The following is a 27268-nucleotide window of genomic DNA, read 5'->3' as shown; positions in this document are numbered from 1 at the left end:
GAGTGAACTTTAAACCTGAACTTTTTGGATTGGAATCTGGCAAGAGTGCTCTTAGAAAAATGCAAGCCACCTTATTCACTAATTCTTAATGGAGTGAACTTTAAACCTGAACTTTTTGGATTGGAATCTGGCGAGAGTGCTCTTAGAATAATGCAAGCCACCTTATTCACTAATTCTTAATGGAGTGAACTTTAAACCTGAACTTTTTGGGTTGGAATCTGGCGAGAGTGCTCTTAGAATAATGCAAGCCACCTTATTCACTAATTCTTAATGGAGTAAACTTTAAAGCTGAACTTTTTGGATTGGAATCTGGCGAGAGTGCTCTTAGAAAAATGCAAGCCACCTTTTTCACTAATTCTTAATGGAGTGAACTTTAAAACCTGAACTTTTTGGATTGGAATCTGGCAAGAGTGCTCTTAGAAAAATGCAAGCCACCTTATTCACTAATTCTTAATGGAGTGAACTTTAAACCTGAACTTTTTGGATTGGACTCTGGCCCTAACGATGGTTCCATAGTCAAAATCCCGAATGGCTTTTAGAACCGTGAATCAGGTCTAAGGGCATTTATGGTCTGTTTGGGGGCAGTAATTTTTTCTTTTTTTTGGGATGACATTTTTTTGATAGTTTTGATGACGCTCTTTCCAATGATGCAATTTTCATTGGACAATTAGCAAAATTCGATGCTCAAGGTGAGTTTTTAACTTTTTTGAGACTATACCATATCCCGAATTCCCGAATTGCCTCCCGCAGAGTCATGGAACTTAAATCTAACTTTCTCACCGTGATTTTCGTGTTCCTCGATGTCAAAACCTACGGTCCCAATCGGTTTTTTCCGAAAAAAAGTCAGGTCTAAATTACTTTTCAATCTCGGCCGGAATCCAAGTAAGGTGTATCTCCGACGTGCTAGACGTTCAGAAATTTTTTTTTTCTCTTTTTTTATATTTTCTTTAAAAAAAATTCAATTAATGCGATTTTCGGCATGATGATACATTAAGCAGCAAAGAATTTTATTATCGAAAAAAATATTTGTTTATTTAATTGTCATTTCCTGAATTTTTTTGTCGGAAAATGCTTTCTGGAATAGTCTGACACCATTCCTGTCTTTAAATGACTTAAAACGATGATTTCGCCGTGAAATTAGAAAAAAATTGAAATTGCGCTATCCCACGGTTCTACTTTGAGCTTACATACGGGCTTTGTGAGAATGGCGCGAAAATGGCGCGAATCCGTATCTGTTGAAAAAGTAGTTCTAGTTGTAGTCTAGATTTGAGACTTTTTTTAGTCTAGGATTATGCTTTTAAAAAGGTTAGATCATATCCCGAATGTTAGGTACTTTAAATCCCGATTTTCAGGTTTAAATTTTCCGCCGCGGTTATTTGTGGACAGTTATTTTATTGCAAAAGAATGCTATTTTTTAGTCTATAGTGATCAGATATTTAGTCTACAATCAATAATCAATAGAAAATATTGATAATCAATAATAAGAAAAAATCGGAAAGAGCGTATTATATCCCGAACTCTTGGGTACATTAAATCCCGAATTTTGGGTTTAAATCATTTTCCGCCAGCGGAAGTTGTTTTATGGAAAAAGAATGTTATATGGGAAGAATCGAAGATGTCGATGTGCTTGCTATGCTTTGATTTGGTTGAAGGAAACTGGATTTTCTTAGTCAGAAAGAAAGTACAAGACTTTATTTTTATGTGATAGCCTTTTTTTGGAAAGTAGGCTTCTGTTTGAGTACCAAATGTTCTACTTTTTGCAAACAAAGACCATACAAAAAGCTTTAATGATGTGGCTGAATAGTTGAGAGAATTGGGTATCACATTGTATCAGAAGATAGTAGCACATAAAAGAAAGACGTTACATACCATATCTCGAAAGTATTGCCGTTTACTCCTGCTGTAAATATCATAACGGAACGAAGTGAGTTTCCCAGTTGCCAGATCCACCACCTTGCTTTTGTTTTCCTGCACGAATAACCCAATTTCATCAGGTTTGACTTGTGCTGCACGATTCGAACCATGAAAATTTATATGGACCTTCATTTTAATATGTATTAACGGCATTTGAAGTTTGGAATAGAACGTAAAAGTATTTTTTACACAGCGGCCCTAGAACTTTATAATTTTTGTCTTATCGGAAAAAATTTTTTCTGTGACCCGTAACTTTTCTTATACTTGCATTCAGTTCATGAAACTTTATACTGACCTTCATTTTAATATGTATTAACTGCATTTGAAGTTTGGAATAGAACGTAAAAGTATTTTTTACACTGCGGCCCGAAAACTTTATAATTTTTGTCTTGGTGTATACATTGTTTCATGATATTAAACTTTTCTTTTGTTTAGGTTTATTGAAAATGGCTAAAACTAAGAAAACTAAGAAAAGACCTAAGCAAGTCGAATTAGAAAAAAAAAGATTTTGGCAAAATATGAAAAGATTTCCAAGAAGTATGAAAAGGTATGCATTTAAAGATTTTTTCAAAGTACTTTTTACTTTGCTTACTGTGCTTAGTACATGCTTTATTTCGTAATTCAGTGGTGAAGTCTTTTAAGATACTTTTATATTTTCCATATTTTAAAACCTACTTGACAGTTATAAAATTGACATCGTTAAAATGTTAATTTTTACGATGTAGAACAATAGAATACAGAAGACATGACTGTTACATGACGAACACTTTACTGACTCAAACATTATGAGACAAGACATTGTTATATGACAAATAACCTACTCAAACATTATGACACAAGACACTGTTACATGACAAACAATATACTGACACAAGGCATATTATTAGAGCTTGCCCCATTTTAGTATTTGTAAGTAATCTTCAAATTTACTTCCATCTTGCTTGTACTAGTTATCATTCTCTCACTGAAAACTGTATCATTTACTGATCAATCTCTTTTCTTTTCTTATAGCTGAAAAAAGAAAAGGCCAAAAAAAGGATCAACAAAAAGGTATTTTTATTTGAAAGCAAATTTAGTGCATTTGTTATGTTTATTGCTTAGGCCACATAATGTTTCAAATAAAATCTACTATATTTAAGGATAAAATGGGATATAATATACCCCAGAGCTTTGGTAGAACATTGCTAAAACGACAAAGGGTTTTCCTTTTTCTAGGTTTAGGCTATATTAAATCCCTAATTATGGGTAGTTTATGCACAGGACATTACTAAATATTATTTCTCTCCTTGTCAGGTTAAAAGATCAACCAACACCACGAGTGACACTGAAAGTGAGACTGAAATAAGGAAAGAAGATGTTTCAGATGGCTCAGAAAGTTCCTCAATCGATTCTTCTGCAGAATCTTCAGCTTCCTCTCCAGAATCTCTAGATGCTTCTTCAGAATCCTCGTCAGTATCTTCGACAGAATCTAGTGCTAATGAATCTATCGACAATGATTTGTTCGATGAAAAACTGAAACAGGTATGTTTAACGACAATTATTATTGTTATCCTGTGTTTTAATATAAAGTTCGTATATAGCTCCCATTATGAACAAATTCTGGAAAACATTAATAAAATAGAAATAAGGAATAACTTCCTAATCCAAACATCGATTGAGCAGTAAAACAGTGTTCCTTCCCTCACCCTAACTGTCTTCAATCTAGTGGTTACATACTAGACTAAGATTATTGTGATAATGTAATTATTCTGTTTCTTCCAGGAGAAAGGACGTCGCAAACATGCCAAGAAGTCAAACAAGAAGTCATCCCACACTCCGAAGAAAAAGGTAAGGGAGTAGATGAAAAACTAGATTTTAGTCATTTTATCAACATGAGGTTTAGCCTGACATCCCTTTGAAAATTATGTTTCAAAAAAAAGTTAAATGAGTTACATTGTTATTTACACATTTCTGTTTGTGGGTGTATTACAAAACGTGGTGCATTTTCACAAATTTTATTTCTTCTTAATTTCCACAAAATTTTTTTTTCTCCTGCTTTGATTACCTTTTGGAAAACTATTTTCCACTACAATAATCCAAATAGTTGAAAATTTTTTGAAAATTTTCAATTCTTATGGTGTGCTCTGGAAAGTTTTTATGTCGGACGGACATTTGGTAAATCATAGATGGGTTCTGATGGAAACTTCAAATACCTGTAACTGCATTAGATCATAAGTTAACATCACTAACAGTTTCGAATTGTTCAATGGTTACTTCTGTCGCAATCAAGATTTCGCCGAAAATGCTGCTTCTTATTACAACGTCCGTCCGACATAATAAAAGACACCTCAGTGCCGTAGGAAGCATTTTCATATTGAGGGGGCTGAAGTTTAGCGAGGGCCAACCATGGTTTGGCCCGAGGGGGAAATTTTGAAAATTTGAGCTCTAGATTGCTTGAAAATGCACTCAATTGTGACAATTATGACAAATTAAAAAAGAAAAACTTTGCATTTTGCAAAATTACCATTTTTGAAAAAATTATTGGGGGGGGGGCATAGCCCCCCCTTTGCCCCCCCAGTTGCTAGATGACACTTTTTTGTTAAGCATGCTTTTAACATCTACATAATTGTTCAAACTAACCAATTCTGAAATCGTCTTTTTGTGAAAAAAAGTTGGCCTGCTTCATTATGACTTACCTTTTACCGTAATTTCTCTAATTTAATACGACCAAAAAAATAATTATATTTGGAGGTGTCGCACTAATAATAGGAGGATATAAATTGCTCTGAATCTGGAATCTTTTTATCGTACTAATAATTAGAGGAAAAACTTTGTAAAGGCGCGCTAAATTGGAGGAAAAATAAAAAAGACAATTTTTTTTATTTTCTGTTTTTTGTTTCTTTCTTTTTTAAGCTTTTTTCTAACCCATATTTTCTTCTCTTTTCAAACTCTTCCAACTTTTCACGTGTCATCTGCCTCATTTGGGCGAAAAGATCAGCGTTCTCAGTCTTAAAAATAAAGCTTGCGGGAATTTCCATTCCTCCTTTAGGCAGGTCATGAGAGTATCTCCTTTCTCCTGTAATTTTCACCGACAATCCTCCTCCATTCTTGATGAAAAAATATGTTAATTTTGACAAAAATTTGGGAACGTGTCCAACCGTTTGACCATCACTACAGATAGCAATCGCGTATTGATCTTCGACTAATGCACCAGGTCTAACTTCTGGCTTCACAGTCAAAATGGAGCCGATATCAGCAGTCCACCCAGTCCAGCTGTAGATATGGTATCCTCTAATACAACAAGCAGCTGTAAATTCCTTTTCCAATACTATTGGAATTTTTAAATCTTGAACAAGAAGAGATTTAAAAAGATTGTCACACATTTTTGTTGTTGTGTATACGCAAAGCTGTTTCTTGTCGAAACGACCTGAGAAAAAAAGAAGTCGCTGCAGTGGAACTTTGTTTGTTAAAAAAACTCACAGCACAATCGAATGTTTTTGACATTCGAATGTTTTCTTCGGCCATCACTTTTCACTCGCGAGATCTATCTTTCTGAACTTACACGTGTGGTTTATTTTGTTCTTGTTCTTCGAAAGAAAATGTCTACCCAAACGAATATAATCGGTTTTTTAAAACAAGCATCGAATACCAAAAGGAAACGCCAGTCAACTATTACATCTTTCCTGGCACCTGGACAAAATCAAGTTGATGACTCTGTGGTATATCTAAGAAGTAAGTACATACTATTTTGCTCTGCGAAGAAGAACAAATAAAATCTTCCCTTTGCGTTAAAATTACCATATATAGTTGGTATTTTTTTGGTAAAAGTATTTGAATTATTATTTTTACCATTTCAGGTAAAGCAGCAGCACCCCCACCGAGTAAAAAGCGTGTCGGACGACCACCAAATTCACTTACAGATGACCAAATCAATCGAATGCTGGAAAGGAATCATGACTACAACGATCTCTTACGAAAAGCCACGTATTTTGATTCAGTTATCATCAACTTTTACTTAAACCCTGACAGCGTGAAGAATGCCAACGAAATTGAACACTCCACCAGAAAACGTTACACCGAGAAAACAAAAAGGGAAATGAGAGAACACTACCTACTCACGCAAAACTTTGTGGCTTCTGCCAAAGCTTTTAATGTTAACGAATCCACCCTTCGTAATATTGTGAAAACCCTCCCTAGAAACGTTAAACCGATTGACAAAGGAAACCGTTCAGGAGCTGGTAGGCCATTAACATACCCCTTAGAAGTTGAAAATGATCTTGTATGCTGGATTCTCAAGCTAAGAGATATGCATTTTCCAGTATCTGTGCTCGCTTTACAGGAGAAGGGAAGAAGTGTTATCTGCCCTCACAATCCCACATTCAATGCTAGTCGTGGTTGGGTCCAAAAGTTTTTCGCAAGGCATCGACTATCCCTACGCAGCCGAACATCTGTCAGCCAAAAGCTTCCCCAGCAACTAGAATCTTCTATCACTAAGTTCTATCTTGATGCTGGTCGCTACATGAGGATCGGTAAATATCCCTTGTCACTTGTTGGGAACATGGACGAAACACCGGCATTTTTTGATATGGTACCAGCTAAAAGCATCACTAAAACCGGTACCAAAGAATGTGTGGTGAGAACATCAGGTGGTGAGAAAAAGCATGTCACCGTAGTTCTGTCAGCTGCTGCAGACGGAACCATGCTGCCTCCAATGGTAATCTTCAAAGGCAAAACCGAAAGAACCATTGAGAAACTGCGAATACCGGAAGGATTTGTGGTAAAATGCCAAGAAAAGGCTTGGATGGACGAGCATCTCATGAAAGTATGGCTTGATGATATCTGGTTAGAATACATCAAGAAGGTCTCCAAGGATATCGGGTTCGAAAATTCGCTGTTAACGTACGACGCATTTGCAGCACACAAAACGGATGATATCCAGAGTAAGTTGGTTGAAAATAAATGCGATGCTCTAATGATACCAGCAGGATGCACATCGAAATGCCAGCCAATGGATGTGTGCATCAACAAACCTTTCAAAGCCATTTTGCGAAAATGTTGGGTTGAACACGTATCTAAAGTCATCGAGAAAATGCCTGAACCCTCATCAAAACCCGACTTCAAGCTTCCACCACCAAGCAAACAAGATATTGTAGACTGGGTTGAGAAAGCACACAAAGTTCTGTCAAACGACAAAGAGATGGTAGCCAGATCATTTGAAGTATGTGGCATCACAACAACTGATCCAAGCAAAGTGAGAAGTGGAGAATTCTACGAACAATGCATGGGTAATGCTAAAACTATCTTAGATTTAGAGGACGATGCCACTGAAAAAGACGATGACGATGACGACCCTTTTGAATTGTAAATAATATTTTTGAAAATTTGAAAAATTTGAAAGAACAAAACTAATCCTGAAAAAATCAGTTCGTACTATAATTAGAGGAAAATTTGAACTTTACCGTATTAAATTAGAGGAAAATCAAAAGTAGGTAAATGGGTGCTCGCACTAATAATTAGCGGATTTAAATTAGTTCAAAATGACGAAAATAATTTCCTCGCATTAATTAGAGGACGTATTAAATAGGTTTCTAACCAAAAATACTAGATAAAGAGCCTCCCTAAGAATAAAAAAAATTATTTGAAGCTTTTGGTAGCTACGACACAACTCAGATTCAAACTCAGGCAAAAAAGTAGAATACAGGTATTTGAGAGAGCCTACTTGTCGTAGGGATGAAAAAATCCAACAAGCTGCGTAGACTCGCCTTCTCAGTATGCACATTTAAACATCCAACTGATTTGAAATCATTGTACATTTTGATCATACTCACAAGACAAGACCGATGTACTATTTCAATTTGTCTTTTCTATCTGTTTGTATGATTTACTGGATTTCGCATGTTATTGGAATGGAGAAGAAGAAAAAAATTTATTTGACGTCACTTTTCTAATGATGTCAATTTTATCAGAGAAACTCAACCAACTTAGATATATCGGCCAATTTTTTTTTTTTTTTATTTTTTTTTTTTTTTATCATTAATTTCTTGATCTCCAAAAGTATATTGGTTCTTCTTACAAGAAGTTGAAATATTTTATGTATATGTTATGTATATAAATGTATATAAAATTCTACGATTCAAACTGATACGAAGTGGACAGCTAAATCATTTATGGAAGCTTAGTGGGCTGGGGCTGGTCGGCTACATAGTATAGAAATTGTAGCCTACATATTTTCACATCAGTTCTCATCATAGTTGCTCCTTTATTCTACCCATTTTACTCTCTCGTAGATTTTCGATAAGCAAAGAGAACAAACCAGAAATGGAAAGCGACATATGTCTTTCTAAGGAACGTGTTTTGGAAAAAATGTCCAATGTTATTCAAACGTCGGAAAATCTTGCTTTCTGCTTCCCTTATGAGCACTCTGCAAGCAAAGGGTCGTGTGATTTGAAAACATGAACTACTTTCCAAAGTGCTCACAAGACAAAAGCAATAAAATCGTTACAACCATAAAAGATGCTTTCTTATCAAAGTGCTCACAAGACAAAAGGCATAAGCAAAGAAGATAAGCCAATGAGAAAGATAGAAAGAACTTGCTTTCTGCTTCCCTTATGAGCACTCTGCAAGAAATTATCTTGTTATTTGAAAACATGAACTACTTATCAAAGTGCTCACAGGACAAAAGGCATAAGCAAAGAAGATAAGCCAATGAGAAAGATAGAAAGAACTTGCTTTCTGCTTCCCTTATGAGCACTCTGCAAGAAATTATCGTGTTATTTGAAAACATGAACTACTTCCAAAGTGTTCACAAAACAAAGCAATAAAATCGTACAAAAAAGAACGGTGAAGGCGAACAAAAACTCCTGTAACTAAAATAACACAAATTACTCGTCAGTAAACAAAGATTACAATTATCGACTATGCATTTTGAAATGAATGTTGAATATCAAATCTTATGAACAAGTTTCTTCTTCAGAACTCTCGATTTTCCCAACAGAATTTTTTATAATCTGCTTATAACTTGTGAGTGCTATTAATATCATGTCAATAATTCTAAAGTATCGCACGTTTTGAACACACTCACAAGAGAAGCTACTATAGAAATTTCAAGTTTCTTCTGCTAGGCTTTCCATTTTGCCATCTGATTTTTTTCCTAATCCGCTTATAACTTGTGAGTACAATTAAAATCATGCCAATAATTCTAAAGTATCGCACGTTTTGAACACACTCACAAGAGAAGCTACAAAAGAAACTTCAAGTTTCTTCTGCTAGACTTTTCATTTTGCCATCTGAATTTTTTCCTAATCTGCTTATAACTTGTGAGTGCTATTAAAAATCATGCCAATAATTCTAAAGTATCGCACGTTTTGAACACACTCACAAGAGAAGCTACAAAAGAAATTTCAAGTTTCTTCTGCTAGGCTTCCCCTTTTGCCATCTGAAATTTTTCCTAATCCGCTTATAACTTGTGAGTGCTATTAAAGTCATGCCAATAATTCTAAAGTATCGCACGTTTTGAACACACTCACAAGAGAAGATATAAAAGAAATTCTAAGTTTATTTTGCTTGGCTTTCCATTTTGCTATCTGAAATTTTTCCTAATCCGCTTTGTAACTTGTGAGTACAATCAAGATCATGCTTATAGTTTGAAAATATCACACTTTTTAATCCCACTCACAAGAGAAGCTATAAAAGAAATTTTATATTTTTAACATATATTTCAAGTTACTGATGAATTTAAAGTTCATATTAATTTTTAAGCATTGTCCTTTTTATTATTCTCGCACGGCAAAATATTTTAAAATATAATGAATGAAATGCAGTTTTTTAAAATATTTTTGACTTTCAAATCATCTCACCATCGAATTCAACCAGATTTGGCAGTTAAATCGAAAAATTATTTTCCTTTACTTAAACCTGTCTAGCAGGCTATGGATGAAACGTTAAAATACTTTTGAGAACCAAATAATCTTACCAGCTAATTGAACTAGGGCAGTTAATTGAAAAATTCTCTAACTTTATGATCATTCCCACAATATACAAGAATGTTGTTGTCTACACAGAATATCATTCGGCTAAATTATAGAATACCCACTTACAAATCAAAACTATTATGATGGTAACCTCTTTTACCTACGTTTAAAATTTAAAAATCATCAACACATTACCGACAGTCATAAATCCCCAAAGCCATTTTGAAAATATAACCTGAAATACAACACAAACTCTTTTCCGTGCGCACGCAAATTACGAACCTACAAAACCTTCTTTACCTACATTTAAGATTAAAAAAATTACGTCACATTAGATGGCGCGGGCGGAAAGAACCCATTGCATTGGGCGTGTGACGAGACGAAAACGCATTTTTTTTCCAAAAATAGGTAAGAAGTCATTGTAAAGCAACTCAACTTTTCTGACGTCAATTAAATTATGAAGTCATTATAGTGCTCCCAACTATTTAAGTCAATCTTTTTAACGGTTTTTTTCATTCTACACTTCAATTTTGTTGCGTGCAGACTTACGTTACGACGGAGAGGAGAACAACATGGCTAAACGCGCTGCAATCAATGCAATATCAGACGATGTTTGGGCTGATTTATATGCTCGCTTAATCAATTCAAATGAGGAAAATGAAATCTCTTTAAACTTAATCAACAATCGTGTGTCAAAGTTTATATCGCTATTTGCGAACAAACATGGTTTTAACGCTTCTTTTTTTATTGCACCTATTTTGACAACCATAAATTTTTTGTTGTCACGAGTCGGATCAAAAGTCACTATCCGTGATGGATTTGAAATGAATCTTAATACATATTGGTTGTTCGTTGGACAACCTACAACAGGTAATTTTTCTTTTATTCTTGTTCTATTCTGATCTTTTACGATTTTATTCTATCTTAAAAATTTTTAACATGTTTTCTCTCATTACGTTTATTCCTGTGCATTCTTTTCAGATGATTCTTTTTATACTTTAAATATGTTGGAAAAGTCACGAATTCCGTAAGTCTAATTAAAATAGTGAACATAGAGATGATGATAGCTATTTTTTATTATTTAGGTAAGTCCTCAGCAATCAAACACGGAATTACAGAACCTATACCAGATCCCGTAAAGTCTTCCTTGATATCAACAACCACTGGAAGTGGGTTGACAAAGCTGCTGTCAAAGAAACAACAGGCCTATATTGTCAATTCAGAGATTTCCGATTATTTCATGCGATTTGCGAAAAACGACGAGAACAGTAACGGTAATTTTTTCGCATTAATTACATTAATCTTTCTAAAATTCTCTTCACATAACATATACATATCACTTTTTTAGTTCCCTTTAAATTTGATGATATCTGAATTTTACAAACCTGATTCTATTTACAAACGTGATTCTAAAAGATTTAAAAAGAAGGCTAAAGGTGTTTATCTTTATGTATTTAATTCACAGGCGAAATCGAAAATTTGTGCAAGCTCTATAGTGGCGAGTCGATAACAACAAATTACGCCACCGAAGATCAACGAAGTATCAAAACTGACATACCATTTTGCATTTTGGGTAAGTACTTGTTACCTTTTAAATTTTATACGAACTTTCAAACTATTAGTTTTTGTATTTATCCTATAATGTATTTTTGGTTTCTCCTTCTCCATTTTTTGTGCAATTTATAGGTGCCTAATGCAAAGTTTCACTTTGACCTTTTCCACCCATAATCAAAATGCTTTCACTGTTTATAATCACAACAGGGCAAAACTGTGAGCAATTAACAATGAAACATTAATTTTATACCATAGTGGGGAATGCCGATTACTTCATATATAAATAAAGTCTTCTTTATTTCAGGGTCTACGCAGTTAAAGAATGCATCCATGATGTTGGCTACAATTGACCGTAGTGATGGGTTCTGGGATAGGTTTTTATTCAGCGTTCCACCTCCGTTCAGACCATGTCCTGATGATCAATTAAAAGCGAACCAAACATTCAATCAAGAATTTCCATACACAATGAAAGATATATATGAAAAACTGGACAGTTTACTTGACGAAGAAAATCCCCCGATGTTTTATTTGGCACATAATGCTGCAGAGTAAGTTCCGTTTCGTATATTTTAACTATCAACCATATCTGTTTTTCCATAGCGTTTTGAAGCTTTAGGTACGGACTTTATTTTTAAAAGGGGAAATTTTCTTTCTGAATTAAGCTTGTTTTAAAATTATACTGCGTCTTCCAGTACAAATTGAGAATTTTTTAAATTTAAATTCAAATTTTTTGGAACCTACTTTACCTTAACCTAAACCTTCTTTACCTACATTTAAATATCTAATTTTAATTTGAATATTACTGCCATGTCCTTTATATGCGAGTGATTGAAATACTCGGAATAATACACAAAGGTATCTAACCTCTTTGACCTACGTTTACAATATGAGAATAATTGCAATATCATTTTGAAAATATAATAACAACACAAACTCTTTTCCGTGCGTATGCAAATCACGAACCTTCGAAACCTTCATTACCTACATTTAAAATAAAATTACGTCACAATTACTTTTTCTTCCAACAGGTATGTCAAAAAGATGAATACAGATGTAATATTAGGAGCCAACAGAAAAATGAGAACAGCAATTCCAGAAAAATTCAAAATTTACTGACCAGATTCCGAAAATTGCCGTTGCGCTGCAAGTTTTGGATACATTATTCTCTATCATGGATAACAACAATCAAACATTGACAGAGGAAATAACTCTTGACAAAATCATCCATGCAAGGAATATAATCCACCATATAGCTGATCAAACATCAGTTCTCAAAGAGGTACAATTTTGATATTGACTTATTATGGCATTAATTCTAACCTTGAAATCAAAGGTTCGAAATACCTAGTCACTTTCCAAGTGCTAATGTCATACATGATTTGTTTTGACCCTGGTTTGGCGCGAATTAAACACTGATAACTAATATAATTAATAAAATCAATCAATCAATTGCTTTATAAAACCACGGATGAGGGTTGCTTAGAAATTAGTTTTATTGGAAGAGACTGTACCTTCTTTTTCATATTATTATCAATGATTGTTTTCTTTTATTAATTTCAGTTCGTGAAATCTTCAATTCCAATCCGACAAATCGGCAATAGTTTTGTTCCAACCAAGGAAAATCTTTGCAGAGTGATTCTGGCTTCTCCGGGTCCAATCGTTACCCAAAGGTCAGTACGAATCTGCACCACCAAAACTATCCGCCAACATATAATGACGGCTGAATTCATTAATTGCTGCAAGTATTTGATGTCGGAGGGTTATGGAACGTATTCCAGTATAAAAAATGGCCACCGATATTCGTACATTTTCCTCAAAAAGTCGCCTGAAATGATCAACAACTTTTCATTGATTGAACAAGAGTTATATGTGAGAAAATTCGAGCAAAAGATAAATGACAGTATCAACAATGTAATTATTGAACATTGTTCGACTTTAATCTAATAATAATTTGATTGAAATATTGCAGCAATGGCCGTATACTGAGTAATGTGGGAGTTCTTTCTTTTAAATACTTTTGGACCAATTCTTTTGACATTTTGTAATTTGTGTATCCAACCAAATGCACAATTTATAAAAGGAATTTGAAGTTATTTTTCCTTTTTTAATATTGAGGTGTTAAGTATTTGATTGTGTTGATTATTCAGGATTATTAGATTTTATCATTATGAAATTTTGATGTACTTAATTCCTTTCAATCTTGTGATAATTAGTTTATTTATCATAAAATGGAAATATTGCCCAATTTTAGTTGCGCTTTATTAAAAAAACACCAACATTCTAAATCTATATTCGTATTTATAGGATAGGAGGATTTCTATACGGAATTTACCACCTTTATTTATGTATTCGAGTTAAGGGAATTACACGAGCTCAACTGTATTTAAATTTAGCTACTTCGTCAAATCTAGCTAATGTCTTCCGATTAAAAAGAGCTGGATGTCTTTATAGCGACATCAAGGCCAGCTAGTATATATCATTATTTTTACTATTTATTAAAATTGTAGACTAACTTTCTGATTTTAATCTAAATAAATTGTATGTTTGCTGCTCATTATTTTATTTTATCTCGACTAATTTCAAGTTTTAAACGATGTTATGGGTTTCATCTTTCGTTTCAGATTAATAAGTACAAAGCTATAATGAAAAGACATAGATCAACTCAAGCCTCTTTTACTCAACCCATTGCAAAGGTCTCAAATGTTGAAAAGTCTACTCAAATCGGCACAACACCGAAACAGTCTAGCTATCATAGACAAAGTCATCCAATTATTGGATCGTACCGTTGGATACTATCGGATGTTATTCCAAATAACGAGCAAGCCATTCGATGGTCGATGGATAATAACTTGATTAAGAAAAATCGCACCTGTCATAAATGTAATTTGCCTATGCATTTGACAAAAACAACAAAGTGTTCTGATGGGCTTGTTTGGAGATGTCAAAGACAAGGACATTCAGTAGAGAAATCGATCAGGACAGGTTCATGGTTTGATAACAGTAATCTAACCATTACAGAAATATTGGAGCTTACTTATTGGTGGTCTACTGGTAAATATTGATCATGTTTTAAAAATATTAGTTAACTTTCAAGCAATAGATGCTAAAGTTAGATATTTTCAGATATCTTAAATGTTTAATCACGGGTCTTTACTTCAAACAATAGTAATAGATTACATTTGACGATTCTTTAATTTTATTTTATTATAACAAGGTGTGGATCAATCAGTTATAATTCAACAAATGGGATTGTCTCCAAACACGGCAGTGGACTGGGACATGTTTTGTCGAGAGGTGTGTGAAGTCGTAATACTCACGAACAGTGAACCAATTGGAGGAGAGGGTCAGTTTTTATTTACATTTTGAATACCTTAAACTTTTGATACTTTAGCCTTTATCGTTCAGGAAACATATACTCTCGGGTACCTAATAGCCGGGGGGGTTGGAATAAGCGGGGGGGTTGGAAAAAATCTCAAAACTTAATAAGCGGGGGGTTGAATAAAAATGTCCTGGGTGGAAACTTTTTGAAAAGGAGGCTAATACAGCAGAATTAGGACAAAAGAGGGAACTTTCAAAAACATTTTCCCAAAAATTAATAAGCGGGGGGGTTGGAATAAGAATGTCCTGGGTGGAAAATTTTCGAAAAATTAATTAGCGGGGGGGGGACGGCTATTAGGTACCCGAGAGTATGAGGATCAATGCTTGCTCGGGATTGAAAAAAAATTTATAATCAAGATGATTATTCACCTTTTTGGTAAATTTAAATATAGTCAATCTTATTTTTAAAAGGTATTCGTGTACAGATTGATGAGAGTAAATTTGGTAAACGAAAGTATCACCGTGGGCACAGAGTTGAGGGCCAATGGGTTTTTGGTGGCATAGAGGAAGGGTCAAGGAAAAACTTCATGGTAATAGTGTATTAAATACATCATTTAAACTAACCTCAATGACCTCGATTTAAGAGCAAAGTATTCAAGGAACATAAAAATGAAATGGTTTTCAACTCAAATGATTCCGAAAAATATTGCGTTAATTTAAACAAAAATTGCTACAATAATTTTTTTCTTTAGTCAATTTTAAAAAACAATGTTTATAATTTTCATTCATTGTTTCAGGTACCAGTAGAGAAACGAGACAGAAATACATTACTTCCTATCATCCAAAGATTTATAAAACCCGGAACTACCATTATATCTGATTATTGGAAAGCTTACGATATTCTTTCACAGAAGGATTATAAACACCTAAAAGTGAGTTTTTTGATAGTTTTTCTTCCTATTTTAATTTGACTTTATAATTTTGTGTAATATTTCCCGGGAACAAATTTATTGTCATTATTAAAATTTTTGCGTTTCTAGGTAAATCACAGCATTGAGTTTGTTAATGAATCGGGAGACCACACTAACAAAATCGAGGGCCACTGGCGACATGCAAAAGTTCACCTACCTGCTTTTGGGGCTAAGAAATATTTATTCAGTTCACATCTTGCAGAGTTTATGTGGCGCTATCAATATAAAGATGAAAATCTTTTTCTTCAATTCATCAAGGATGCCAGCACCGTTTATGATGGAACTTAATTATTTTTGTGGTCACACTAAGGATATCAATTCGGAAACTTAATATTCCTTTGTAATTTATGGCTATGAAGAATGTTTTTGGAAAAATTTAATTTACTTTTGGTTACTTCTAATTACTTCGAAAAAATTGTAATACATAATATTCAGCTGTTTAACAAACGTAGGTAAAAAAGGTTGCGTAGGTTAAAAATATTCAGCTTCAAACGTAGGTTAAAAAGGTTACGAAGGTTAAAAATATTCAGCTACAAACGTAGGTAAAAAAGGTTACGGATGTTAAAAATATTCAACTTCAAACGTAGGTAAAAAAGGTTACGAAGGTTAAAAATATTCAGCTTCAAACAAACAAACGTAGGTAAAAAGGTTACGAAGGTTAAAAATATTCAACTTCAAACGTAGGTAAAAAAGGTTACGAAGGTTAAAAATATTCAGCTTCAAACAAACAAACGTAGGTAAAAAGGTTACGAAGGTTAAAAATATTCAGCTTCAAACAAACAACGTAGTAAAAAGGTTACGAAGGTTAAAAAATCATTCAAACAAACAAACGTAGGTAAAAAAGGTTACGAAGGTTAAAAATATTCAGCTTCAAACAAACAAACGTAGGTAAAAAGGTTACGAAGGTTAAAAATATTCAGCTTCAAACAAACAAACGTAGGTAAAAAGGTTACGAAGGTTAAAAATATTCAGCTTCAAACAAACAAACGTAGGTAAAAAGGTNTTATCTAAAATGAAATATTGCCAATTTTTAGCTGCGCTTTATTAAAAAAAAACCAACTTCTAAATCCATTTCGTATTTATAGATAGGAGGATTCTATACGAATTTACCCCTTTATTTTGTATTCGATTAAAGGGCACGAGCTCAATATTAAATTTACGTACTTCGTCAAATTGCTAATGTCTTCTGATTAAAAAGACTGGATTCTTTATCGACATCAAGGCCAGCAGTATATATCATTATTTTTATATTATTAAAGTGTAGACTAACTTTTCTGCTTTAATCTAAATAAATTGTGTTTGCTGCTTATTTTATTATCTCGACTAATTTTGTTTTAACGATGTTATGGGTTTCATCTTCGTTTCAGATTAATAAGTACAAGCTAATGAAAGACATAGATCATCAAGCCTTTTTATCAACCCATTGCAAAGGTCTCAAATGTTGAAAGTCTACTCAAATCGGCAACACCGAACCAGTTAGCTATCATAGACAAATCATCCATATTGGATCTTACGTTGGATACTATCGGATGTTATTCCAAATAACGAGCAAGCCATTCGATGGTCGATGGATAATAACTTGATTAAGAAAAATCGCACCTGTCATAAATGTATTTGCCTATGCATTGACAAAAACAACAAAGTGTTCTGATGGGCTTGTTTGGAGATGTCAAAGACAAGGACATTCAGTAGAGAAATCGATCAGGACAGTTCATGGTTTGATAACAGTAATTTAACCATTACAGAAATATTGGAGCTTACTTATTGGTGGTCTACTGGTAAATATTGATCATGTTTTAAAAATATTAGTTAACTTCAAGCATAGATGAAAGTTAGATTTTTCAGATATCTTAAATGTTTAATCACGGGTCTTTACTTCAAACAATAGTAATAGATTTACATCTGACGATTCTTTATTTTATTTTATAACAAGGTGTGGATCAATCAGTTATAATTCAACAAATGGGATTGTCTCCAAACACGGCAGTGGACTGGGACATGTTTTGTCGAGAGGTGTGTGAAGTCGTAATACTCACGAACAGTGAACCAATTGGAGGAGAGGGTCAGTTTTTATTTACATTTTGAATACCTTAAACTTTTGATACTTTAGCCTTTATCGTTCAGAAAACATATATGAGGATCAATGCTTGGATTCTCAGGATTGAAAAAAAATTTATAATCAAGATGATTATTCACCTTTTTGGTAAATTTAAATATGTGACTCCCCAAGCGATTTGAAGTACACAAAAGTCCGATCGGCTAAAGCAGGTAAAAGACCGGTCTCATAGCGGGCGAAGTGAAATTTCAAGCGGCCTAACATTTTAGAAGATCGGCCATGAAGCGGCCAATGGAATTTTTCCAAGAACGGCCTCAAGGCCTCTATTAGAGGCTTTTTCTTGATCGAGAGACCGGCTAAGCGGCCACCGGCCTATTTAGCGGCCAGCGTCCTATTTAGCGGCTTTCTTTAGGGATCTTCTCAAAGATATAATCGATTTTCGTTTATGAAGTTTGATTAATGACTCGACTATCAATTATTTTTAATCTCCCATATTCGATTATTTAATCCTTGTTGTATTCGATTAATTAATCCTTTTTCGCTTATATCTTAGGGATCTTCTCAAAAATATAACCGAATTTCGGTAAAATGGTTTCGGTTAAATTCGGCTGTTATTGAATTTGGCTTAAGCTTGTTTTCGGCTATAAAGAATTTTACACTGTCTAGAATAATAATAGAGAATTCCACTGACTGAGACGAGAATATTAACAAAAGGATCGTTCGTGGTGAGACAGGGTTGTCTTGAAAATTGTTCTTTTAACTACTTACATATTCTGAATTTGTTTATCTAGTATTTTTGAATAGCGAAATACTTTGCTCTCTTACATTTCTTTTCAAATCATAACAACGAACGAAGCAGAGTGCAGACTTTTACTAAATGTTTATTTACATTGAGCTCCCTCTGCGTGCTTTCCTTCCTGTTATCACGTGAACTTTTACCAAAAATAGTGATGAAATACACTCCTTCTGAGTGTGTCTCTTTCTTTTCACGTGATTTTCACTTTTTCTCTCTCGCATTCTATAAGTTGCATCAAGCATTCGAAACATCCCAGATCAGGAGCTTGTGACAAATCAGGAGCTTATAAGAAAGCAAAGCCTGCAAGATGCCCTTTTGGAAGCTTTCCCCCTTCTCTACTGGGGAAGCAATCATTTCATTTTATTTTACAACATTTGATGGCTTCTTAGGTCCTTCTTTATTTCGAGCGCCCTCCCTTTTATCTTTTTTTTTTTTTGCCCTTTTTGATTTCTGAAAAAATCTTTCTTTGTTCCAAATGTACTTGAAAATGTAAGTAAATTAAAAAACAAAGCTAAGGGCCGCTTATGGCCGCTAAGGGCTGCTAATGGCCGCTAAGGGCCGCTAATGGCCGCTAGTGGCCGCTATGTCCGATAAGGGCCGCTGTTAGCGGCTTAAAACTTACTATGTGGCCGCTTCACTGTGGCCGCTTTTAATAAGCGGCCTCGCATCGGCCTTCTTCAATATCCAAGCGGCCCAAAAGGTAAAAAGACCGGTAAAGTAGAGGCCAAAGAAGATCGGTCTTTTTACCGATCGGACTTTTATGTACTTCAAATCGCTTGGGGAGTCACATATAGTCAATCTTATTTTTAAAAGGTATTCGTGTACAGATTGATGAGAGTAAATTTGGTAAACTAAAGTATCACCGTGGGCACAGAGTTGAGGGCCAATGGGTTTTTGGTGGCATAGAGGAAGGGTCAAGGAAAAACTTCATGGTAATAGTGTATTAAATACATCATTTAAACTAACCTCAATGACCTCGATTTAAGAGCAAAGTATTCAAGGAACAAAAAATGAAATGGTTTTCAAATCAAATGATTCCGAAAAATATTGCGTTAATTTAAACAAAAATTGCTATAATTTTTTTTTCTTTATCAATTTTAAAAAACAATGTTTATAATTTTCATTCATTGTTTAGGTACCAGTAGAGAAACGAGACAGAAATACATTACTTCCTATCATCCAAAGATTTATAAAACCCGGAACTACCATTATATCTGATTATTGGAAAGCTTACGATATTCTTTCACAGAAGGATTATAAACACCTAAAAGTGAGTTTTTTTGATAGTTTTTCTTCCTATTTTAATTTGACTTTATAATTTTGTGTAATATTGCCTGGGAACAAATTTATTGTCATTATTAAAATTTTTGCGTTTCTAGGTAAATCATAGCATTGAGTTTGTTAATGAATCGGGAGACCACACTAACAAAATCGAGGGCCACTGGCGACATGCAAAAGTTCACCTACCTGCTTTTGGGGCTAAGAAATATTTATTCAGTTCACATCTTGCAGAGTTTATGTGGCGCTATCAATATAAAGACGAAAATCTTTTTCTTCAATTTATCAAGGATGCCAGCACCGTTTATGATGGAACCTAATTATTTTTGTGGTCACACTAAGGATATCAATTCGGAAATTTAATATTCCTTTGTAATTTATGGCTATGAAGAATGTTTTTGGAAAAATTTAATTTACTTTTGGTTACTTCTAATTACTTCGAAAAAATTGTAATACATAAAAAAGTAGGTTAATTAAAGAATGGTACAGAGGTTAAAAATATTCAGCTATTAAACAAACGTAGGTTAAAAAGGTTACGAAGGTTAAAAATATTCAGCTACAGACGTAGGTAAAAAAGGTTACGGAGGTTAAAAATATTCAACTTCAAACGTAGGTAAAAAAGGTTACGAAGGTTAAAAATATTCAGCTTCAAACAAACGTAGGTAAAAAGGTTACGAAGGTTAAAAATATTCAACTTCAAACGTAGGTAAAAAAGGTTACGAAGGTTAAAAATATTCAACTTTAAACGTAGGTAAAAAAGGTTACGAAGGTTAAAAATATTCAGCCTCAAACAAACGTAGGTAAAAAGGTTACAAAGGTTAAAAATATTCAACTTCAAACGTAGGTAAAAAGGTTACGAAGGTTAAAAATATTCAGCTTCAAACAAACGTAGGTAAAAAGGTTACGAAGGTTAAAAATATTCAGCTTCAAACAAACGTAGGTAAAAAGGTTACGAAGGTTAAAAAATGGATAAAAACTGAACGAATGTTTTGGTTTAAAAAATGAATGTTTTTGTGGACAGAATAACTAAGCAATTGGAATTGCAGTCAAGAAAGAATTTGCATCAAATGTCTTCAAAAAATGACGTTTTGATATTTCGAATCCGTCTACAATTCCATACCTCACTTATGTCTTCATTGCTTACCTGAAGTTGGAGTGCATCTTTCCAAGTATCTCAATACTCGAAATCGCGCGGCAATTTTCAATACGTAGGTTACGGAGGCTTATCTCCGTTTTAACTTTATTTTAAAAGTGGGTTTTCTATAGTCGCTCCATTTGAGCCTCTAACTTTTGACAGCGACCTTCTTTTGGTAAAATATTTTCAGATCAGGGTGGTATAATATCATGAATAGATTAAACATACTAAAATTTGAGGGGATTTTGTTCGACAGAAAAGAAAAGCTCAAAAAACCAACTTTCCCCAAGGGAACGCAGACAAAAACGGGTTTGTTTACCTCTAGAGAGAGAGACCAAACGGTGGAGAGCATCAAAATAATGCGCACACATTAGTTTTACGAATTAGAAAAACCCTTTTGAAAACTGTACCGTAAGTTGGTCTAATGTCGACATCCGTCTTCTAATTTCAACATCCTTCTTTATAGATAGGAATAATAAGAAGGTCGAAATCACTGATAGAATAAAGATTTTTCCTAATCGCGCTAATCAGAGTCAATCAGCGATTCGGACCTTTCCCAGTTTCTATTGTTCCTATCTCTAAAGAAGGGTATCGAAATGAGAAGACGGATGTCGACATTAGACCAACTTACGGTACCTTAAAGAAATTTTTTCATTTGTTTTCAGACGAAGTCTTTATTGGAAAATTAAGCAACATTCATTGTATTTTTTTTTATGTAAGACTAGAAAGTGTTGTCTACGTTTTTAAGACTCCCCTGTCTGCCTATGTGTGTACTGCTGCCTGCTACTGCCTCATTCAGTCTGTTTTCCATGTTTTTCACCAGAAATTCACTACTATGTTTGTGTTACTGTATTAGTTATTACAGCATATCAATATCAGATACCTACACTGACCAGCGAGAATTTAAAAAAAAGTTAATTTGATGAAGCAAGCAAGATCATATAGAGCAAAAACGTTTACTGTTTACCAGAAACGTTTCGAAAACGACGAAAGAACCATCGAGCACAAGAGCGCATCGTGCAATGTAAAAAATGGCGGACATTTGAGACATTGTTCTAATAACCTAGAACTCTTACTCTAAATTAAGAGCAATCATTTTCTTTAGGAGAATTCTTCTTGTAGCATTCTTTTTTTGATAGAGTAAAATATCTACTTCCAGTCTAGTGAAAAACCGTTCTGCAAATTACACATAATGAAATCGCACATGAGAATCGGAGAATCAAAACATTCTTTTTTCAAGATGGCCACCTCAAAAATGGATGTAAACACAAAATCTGTTGAGAAAAAAATGGAAAATGAAGAATTTTCAGGAGATGAGGAAACGCAAGGTTCGGAAGTCACAGTTTCAAGAAAAAGAAAGAAGGATAAAGTTGAAATAATGGAAACAGACTCTGCAGCAAAAAAACCAAATTTTCCACCAGTCGCAATTGAAGAAGGGGTAAGTTTTGGAGAGGCGGTCTTTCTTATCTTTTTGTTTGCCAACTGCCCTGTCGACGCACTGAACTGATCAATGATCAAATGATCAATGGACCTACACTGTAAGATGCATATAATTATCAACATCTAACTTTTTGTGAAAAATCTTTTAATATTTTTACTCGGGTGAGTTTAAGGAATGAGTTGCGTGACGCCAACCGCTTCCTACTGTTTTTACCAAGTCATGCATACAGCATAGCTCTAAAGAAGTGTATTAATGCGAGGATTTTGAAAAATACTGGGTCAAAAATTTTAAAATGACCCTATCTCAAAAATATTGGCTAAAAACTGACTTAAACGTTATAAAATACCGTGAGAGTGGGTAACTTGCATCAGTGGAGGCTAACATGCATAGCCTTAATATGAATGACCTGACTGGTCATTAAAATAAACTATATTCAGCTCCATTCGCAGCTCTACTCTACCATTTTTGTTTTGATTTAACTTTGTATTTTAATGACCAGACGGGTCATTCATTTGAGGGCTATGCATGTTAGCCAAGTGTGGCTCGAATCCTTCAAATCCTTGGCTAGAAAAAGCTATACCGTGAGTTGTCCTAAGTCCGACAGCCCTGCCTAAATCCGATGGGGTCTTTCAAAGATACAAACTAAAATAAAAACAAACCTTTTGCTGTGACGCAATGAAGATTCCAAAGTGTCAACTAAACTGAGAGATTTGATACACTGACTGAACCAATTGAACCTAATAACAATAATAGACCTTTTTTCAAAGAGGATGTCCTGTTGAATAATTATGTAGTCCAGCCATAAAAACAATGATAGAGCCATGCATAATTACTGTATCATGCACATTGTAATAATTATGCATGGTTTTATCATTGTTTTTCTGCTGGACTACATAATCATTCAACAGGGTGGCCTCTTTGAAAAAAGGTCTATTGCTTCTAATACAAAACATAATTTTTTATTACAAAATTGTTAATGTTTTAAACACGAGCAATGGATTCAGAATACATATTAAGGGAGGTAATTATTTTTACAACTCAACACTTTATGATCACATTAATAATTGAAATCTTGACATTATAGTCATCTTGTTAGATGTTTTATTTCAAGAGTTATTGCAATAGTTTATTGTTCAACTTGGAGAGGGAATGTTTGTAAACATAGAATTTTTTTTCATAGCAGTTATTTGAGGGGTCGGATTTAGGCAGGGCTGTCGGATTTAGGACCACTCAGGGTACCTGTTTACTTTTTTCTTGCCAGATTCAACAAGTCATCAACCAACAAAATTAATACTGACATTAAATAATTCACACGACCTTTCCACTAGACACTTCTAAATTATCTGCCATTATGAAGATGTTCCGAAATTAACCAATCGGTTTTACAATCAGAATTCCTCTGGGAGTTAGCGAGTCGGGAAATGTAAAAAAATCATGTAATAGATAATACATAATTTTTCCGGGGGTGAAACGTATAAAAAATTCGAAATGGTTTGTTTTGTTCTTCATTATATATTTTTGTTAACCGGTTACTTTTTCGAAGCGGGCTACATGACTTTTTGCGCAATGCAATTGGTTCTTTTCGCATGACGACGGGCCTACATTGTCCAGAGTTGCCCGTCGTTAGGAAAATTCATTGTGACGTCACTTTTTCAAAGGAAAATGAACAATGCGTTGACATCATTTCTCTCATTTTTATTTCTGACATCAGAAATTATAGCAATTTTTTATCTCTTTTCGCTTGTTTTTCTGCTTTATTTCGCTATTTTTCCTAGATAAAGCGCTCAAAATCAATCGAAGCTGAAGGAAACGGTTAACAAATACAATAATGACCGGTTTTTTTCGGGCTGTACTGAAAATATTGCCCTCGGTCAACGCAACAACCTCGCAAGCTCGGTCGTTACTTGACCTCGGGCAATATTTCTCAGTACAGCCCTCACTAACCGGTCATTATTGTATTAAAGTTTCCATTATCAAAATTCTAAAAATGCTAATTTGTAGACCATATTAGAAAATGTTTATATATTTCGCAAAATAAACACTTACAAAAGCTATTACTTACTATTTTTACCCCCACTTTTTAAACAGCGTCTTCTGTGGGCGTGATATCAGGCGGAGACAAAACGCCCTCATCGAAAGATTCTCGGGTCGTTTTATTGTCTTATCCTTTTGTCGAGTCTGTCGGTCCTATTGTTCATGCTAAATCCATACACGATGATGTCAATGTTTGGCATCATACCTGAAAATAAAAACAAAAAGATTATCATTATTTTTGCATGAATTACGCTACCTTATACGTCATTATAAAATTATACAAAACGAAAGTGAGTCTAGGCCGCCCGCCTAGAGAGCGCGGGCCCTAACATTTTTTCTCTCATGGTCTTCAGGGGAAAACGAAAGTGATCGATATTCTTCAAAGGAAGAACTTGCAAAAAAAACCCTAGACAAAAAGATGTATTTTGAGGTTGGGAATGGATCCTGCGAAGATGAAAAAAATTTGACTAGGCGTTTTTAATGGCAAACCCAAACAATCGAGGCAAAAATCAGCAAAAAGCTGGTGTTTTCCGTAAATCTGAGAATCGCGATAAGATCCTCACTGTTAGCCTCCACTGATGCAAGTTACCCACTCTCACAGTACATCAAATCGGAAATGTAAAAATAATGTTTTACAGACTTATATATATCATAAAAATTGAAATAAAAAAAATGATATTGATAAATATCTGAGGTCTTGTCTAATCTTGTATATTATGTTGTTTAGGTTGGCAAAACAGAATTCAGAAAAGTACCAGTTCCTTCACACAGATATACACCCTTAAAAGAAAATTGGATGAAAATATTTACACCTGTTGTGGAGCATTTAAAACTTCAAATTCGATTCAATTTAAAGAAAAGAGTTGTTGAAATAAGGGTTTGAATTTTTTATCTACTTAAAAAACTGTACTTTTTTTACTGTTATTAAATTACCTTCAGCCATTTTTATTTCACTCTCTATATATTCTAACTTTGCTGGATGATGTGTTTATCTTTGTAAATATGAAAAAATAGCAGATGGACTATTGCCCTTTTTTCCTAATCTAGTTATCTCTTTTCATTTAGACATGTAAAGAAACAACAGATACAGGAGCAATTCAAAAGGCTGAAGATTTTGTAAAAGCATTCACTCTTGGTTTTGAAGTTGATGTAAGTGAATTGCTTGACTAGGAAGATCTACATTATTTTTTATTGTCAGTTATGATTTTAAATCTTAAAAAAAAATTATTTTCGTTTCATAGGATGCTTTGGCACTTCTAAGACTGGATGATTTATTTTTGGAAAGTTTTGAAATAAATGATGGTAACTAATTTCTACTTTGAATTTTGTTTTGATGATTTTTTCATATATGCCGAGCTGTAATTATTATTGTTACTATATAAATGTTACTGTTGAAGAAATTTTCCAAAGGTGAGGTTTGCATTAAGTTTTTTTGTATTGCAATTGTTCTTTTTTCAGTAAAACCATTGAAAGGAGATCATCTTTCAAGAGCTATAGGAAGAGTTGCAGGGAAAGGTGGTAAAACAAAATTTACAATAGAAAATGTAACAAAAACAAGGATAGTACTGGCAGACTCGTAAGTATTTTTTTGTCCTGTAGCAATTGGAAACTATATAGAATTTGTTTTCCATATGAATTTCAGAATATAAGATTGTATAATATAATGTTTTGTCCTTTTCTTTTTTTAGCAAAATACATGTGCTTGGGTCTTTTCAAAATATAAAAATTGCCAGAACAGCTATATGTAGTTTAATATTAGGTAAGTTGCTTATTAATAATTATTGCCAAAGTTTTTTATTAATTTCATCAATCATCTTTTTATTAATCATAAAACAGTCACTGTAAAATACTCATGGCGTCCTCCAGCTTTTTGGTCCCCCCTAATATGAGCTAAAATCCCCCATCTGGCCTTTCCCCCCCACCTGTCTTTAAAATTCGTGCTCCCCCCCTAATTGGGAAATCCCCCTAGCCGTATTGTATAAGGGTTGCGAAGTGATGATCCAGACTCGCCTCAATTCGCAAGCTACTATAGCAAAAAAAGACTCTCAAAATCCCAAGAAAGACAGGCTCATAAGCCTGAATGCCCAAACACACCAGGAAGGTCTGTATTTATCCTATTACTCCCCCCACTAGGTAGAGGACTGAATATACCCCCTATTCGCCTTTCTCCCCCCATCAAGCATGAAATTTTCACTTCCCCCCTGGCACCAAAATCTGATTCCCCCCCATCTTCCTGGGGGGGGATGATCCCATGATACTGATTCCAATATCTTGAAATAAATGACAACTTTACCCTCTTGATTCTTAGGAAGTCCTCCATCTAAAGTATATGGAAACATGCGAGCAGTTGCAGCACGATCTGCAGAAAGATTTTAAAACCCACCAATGCTTTGTGGCTGGCCATCAACTATGAATCTATATTGCTTTTGTTTTTACTAAAGGCTATACAACAGATTAATCTAATTTTGTAAATTGTATTTTTGTCGTTATAAATATGTAAAACCAAAAAAAAAACAAGTAAAACAGAATGATTCATACTTTTCTATGTTTTTTCCTAAACTTGGTTGGATTTACAAAAGGAATTCTTTTCTCGGGTAAGTTATGGCATGTCTTAAAATTACCATAATTTTTAGATCGCATTAGTCGACAGAAAATGACCAAACAATTGATTGAACATGAAGGGTACTATGATGTAGTTTCTAACCTGATGTGTAACCTAATTGTTTTTTCACTGATTTTCGCGATGACGTCATCGATTATTACGTAATGATCAGTTTTTGCGGTTTTTCGCGAAAATCAGTGAAAAAACAATTAGGTTACAC

The 27268-nt window shown here is 34.0% G+C and overlaps 4 protein-coding genes and 1 long non-coding RNA gene across 5 annotated transcripts; all 5 read left to right on the top strand.

Annotated features, from left to right (window-relative positions):
* The first annotated feature begins 2659 nt into the window (after positions 1 to 2659).
* Positions 2660 to 3753, top strand: LOC136799189 (uncharacterized G-patch domain protein DDB_G0278987-like). Its single transcript, XM_067055874.1, has 4 exons — positions 2660 to 2665; positions 2926 to 2964; positions 3208 to 3435; positions 3676 to 3753. The coding sequence occupies exons 1-4, from the start codon at positions 2660 to 2662 to the stop codon at positions 3751 to 3753; spliced, it is 351 nt and encodes a 116-aa protein (XP_066911975.1).
* A 6218-nt stretch (positions 3754 to 9971) lies between these two features.
* LOC136799216 (uncharacterized) lies at positions 9972 to 13702 on the top strand. Its single transcript, XM_067055902.1, has 7 exons — positions 9972 to 10271; positions 10407 to 10733; positions 10949 to 11137; positions 11329 to 11436; positions 11722 to 11965; positions 12446 to 12696; positions 12978 to 13702. Exons 1-6 carry the CDS (start codon positions 10199 to 10201, stop codon positions 12531 to 12533), a joined length of 1029 nt encoding a protein of 342 aa, XP_066912003.1. The 5' UTR covers positions 9972 to 10198; the 3' UTR covers positions 12534 to 12696; positions 12978 to 13702.
* Positions 13703 to 14037: 335 nt separating this feature from the next.
* Positions 14038 to 16065, top strand: LOC136799174 (uncharacterized). The gene is made up of 5 exons (XM_067055861.1): positions 14038 to 14468; positions 14632 to 14760; positions 15207 to 15325; positions 15533 to 15667; positions 15776 to 16065. Exons 1-5 carry the CDS (start codon positions 14060 to 14062, stop codon positions 15992 to 15994), a joined length of 1011 nt encoding a protein of 336 aa, XP_066911962.1. The 5' UTR covers positions 14038 to 14059; the 3' UTR covers positions 15995 to 16065.
* A 3349-nt stretch (positions 16066 to 19414) lies between these two features.
* On the top strand, positions 19415 to 20089 carry LOC136799173 (uncharacterized). Its single transcript, XR_010845496.1, has 3 exons — positions 19415 to 19490; positions 19694 to 19828; positions 19938 to 20089. It is a non-coding gene; the product is annotated as an uncharacterized lncRNA (long non-coding RNA).
* Positions 20090 to 22190: 2101 nt separating this feature from the next.
* LOC136799215 (RNA-binding protein pno1-like) lies at positions 22191 to 26974 on the top strand. The gene is made up of 7 exons (XM_067055901.1): positions 22191 to 22409; positions 25174 to 25323; positions 25512 to 25595; positions 25688 to 25748; positions 25905 to 26022; positions 26135 to 26205; positions 26755 to 26974. The coding sequence occupies exons 1-7, from the start codon at positions 22212 to 22214 to the stop codon at positions 26820 to 26822; spliced, it is 750 nt and encodes a 249-aa protein (XP_066912002.1). The 5' UTR covers positions 22191 to 22211; the 3' UTR covers positions 26823 to 26974.
* The last annotated feature ends 294 nt before the right edge of the window (positions 26975 to 27268 follow it).

Source organism: Clytia hemisphaerica, unplaced genomic scaffold (genome assembly GCF_902728285.1).
Source record: "Clytia hemisphaerica strain Z4C2 unplaced genomic scaffold, Clytia hemisphaerica genome assembly, whole genome shotgun sequence".
In the NCBI taxonomy this organism is placed as follows: domain Eukaryota; kingdom Metazoa; phylum Cnidaria; class Hydrozoa; order Leptothecata; family Clytiidae; genus Clytia; species Clytia hemisphaerica.
Note: the sequence above shows the minus strand (reverse complement) of the source record. Positions and strands in the feature narration are given on the sequence as shown.

Excerpts from the sequence above, each read along its gene's own strand:
- LOC136799189 (XM_067055874.1), top strand. Across the intron at positions 2,965-3,207 it reads AAAAAAGGATCAACAAAAAG|GTTAAAAGATCAACCAACAC; the intron begins GTATTTTTATTT and ends TCTCCTTGTCAG. Across the intron at positions 3,436-3,675 it reads TCGATGAAAAACTGAAACAG|GAGAAAGGACGTCGCAAACA; the intron begins GTATGTTTAACG and ends TGTTTCTTCCAG.
- LOC136799216 (XM_067055902.1), top strand. The coding sequence starts at position 10,199 with ATGGCGCGGGCGGAAAGAACCCATTGCATTGGGCGTGTGACGAGACGA. Across the intron at positions 10,734-10,948 it reads CGTTGGACAACCTACAACAG|GTAAGTCCTCAGCAATCAAA; the intron begins GTAATTTTTCTT and ends TTTATTATTTAG. Across the intron at positions 11,437-11,721 it reads CATACCATTTTGCATTTTGG|GGTCTACGCAGTTAAAGAAT; the intron begins GTAAGTACTTGT and ends TCTTTATTTCAG.
- LOC136799174 (XM_067055861.1), top strand. The coding sequence starts at position 14,060 with ATGAAAAGACATAGATCAACTCAAGCCTCTTTTACTCAACCCATTGCA. Across the intron at positions 14,761-15,206 it reads TGAACCAATTGGAGGAGAGG|GTATTCGTGTACAGATTGAT; the intron begins GTCAGTTTTTAT and ends TATTTTTAAAAG. Across the intron at positions 15,668-15,775 it reads AGGATTATAAACACCTAAAA|GTAAATCACAGCATTGAGTT; the intron begins GTGAGTTTTTTG and ends TTGCGTTTCTAG.
- LOC136799215 (XM_067055901.1), top strand. The coding sequence starts at position 22,212 with ATGGCCACCTCAAAAATGGATGTAAACACAAAATCTGTTGAGAAAAAA. Across the intron at positions 25,749-25,904 it reads AAGTTTTGAAATAAATGATG|TAAAACCATTGAAAGGAGAT; the intron begins GTAACTAATTTC and ends TTCTTTTTTCAG. Across the intron at positions 26,023-26,134 it reads AGGATAGTACTGGCAGACTC|CAAAATACATGTGCTTGGGT; the intron begins GTAAGTATTTTT and ends TTCTTTTTTTAG.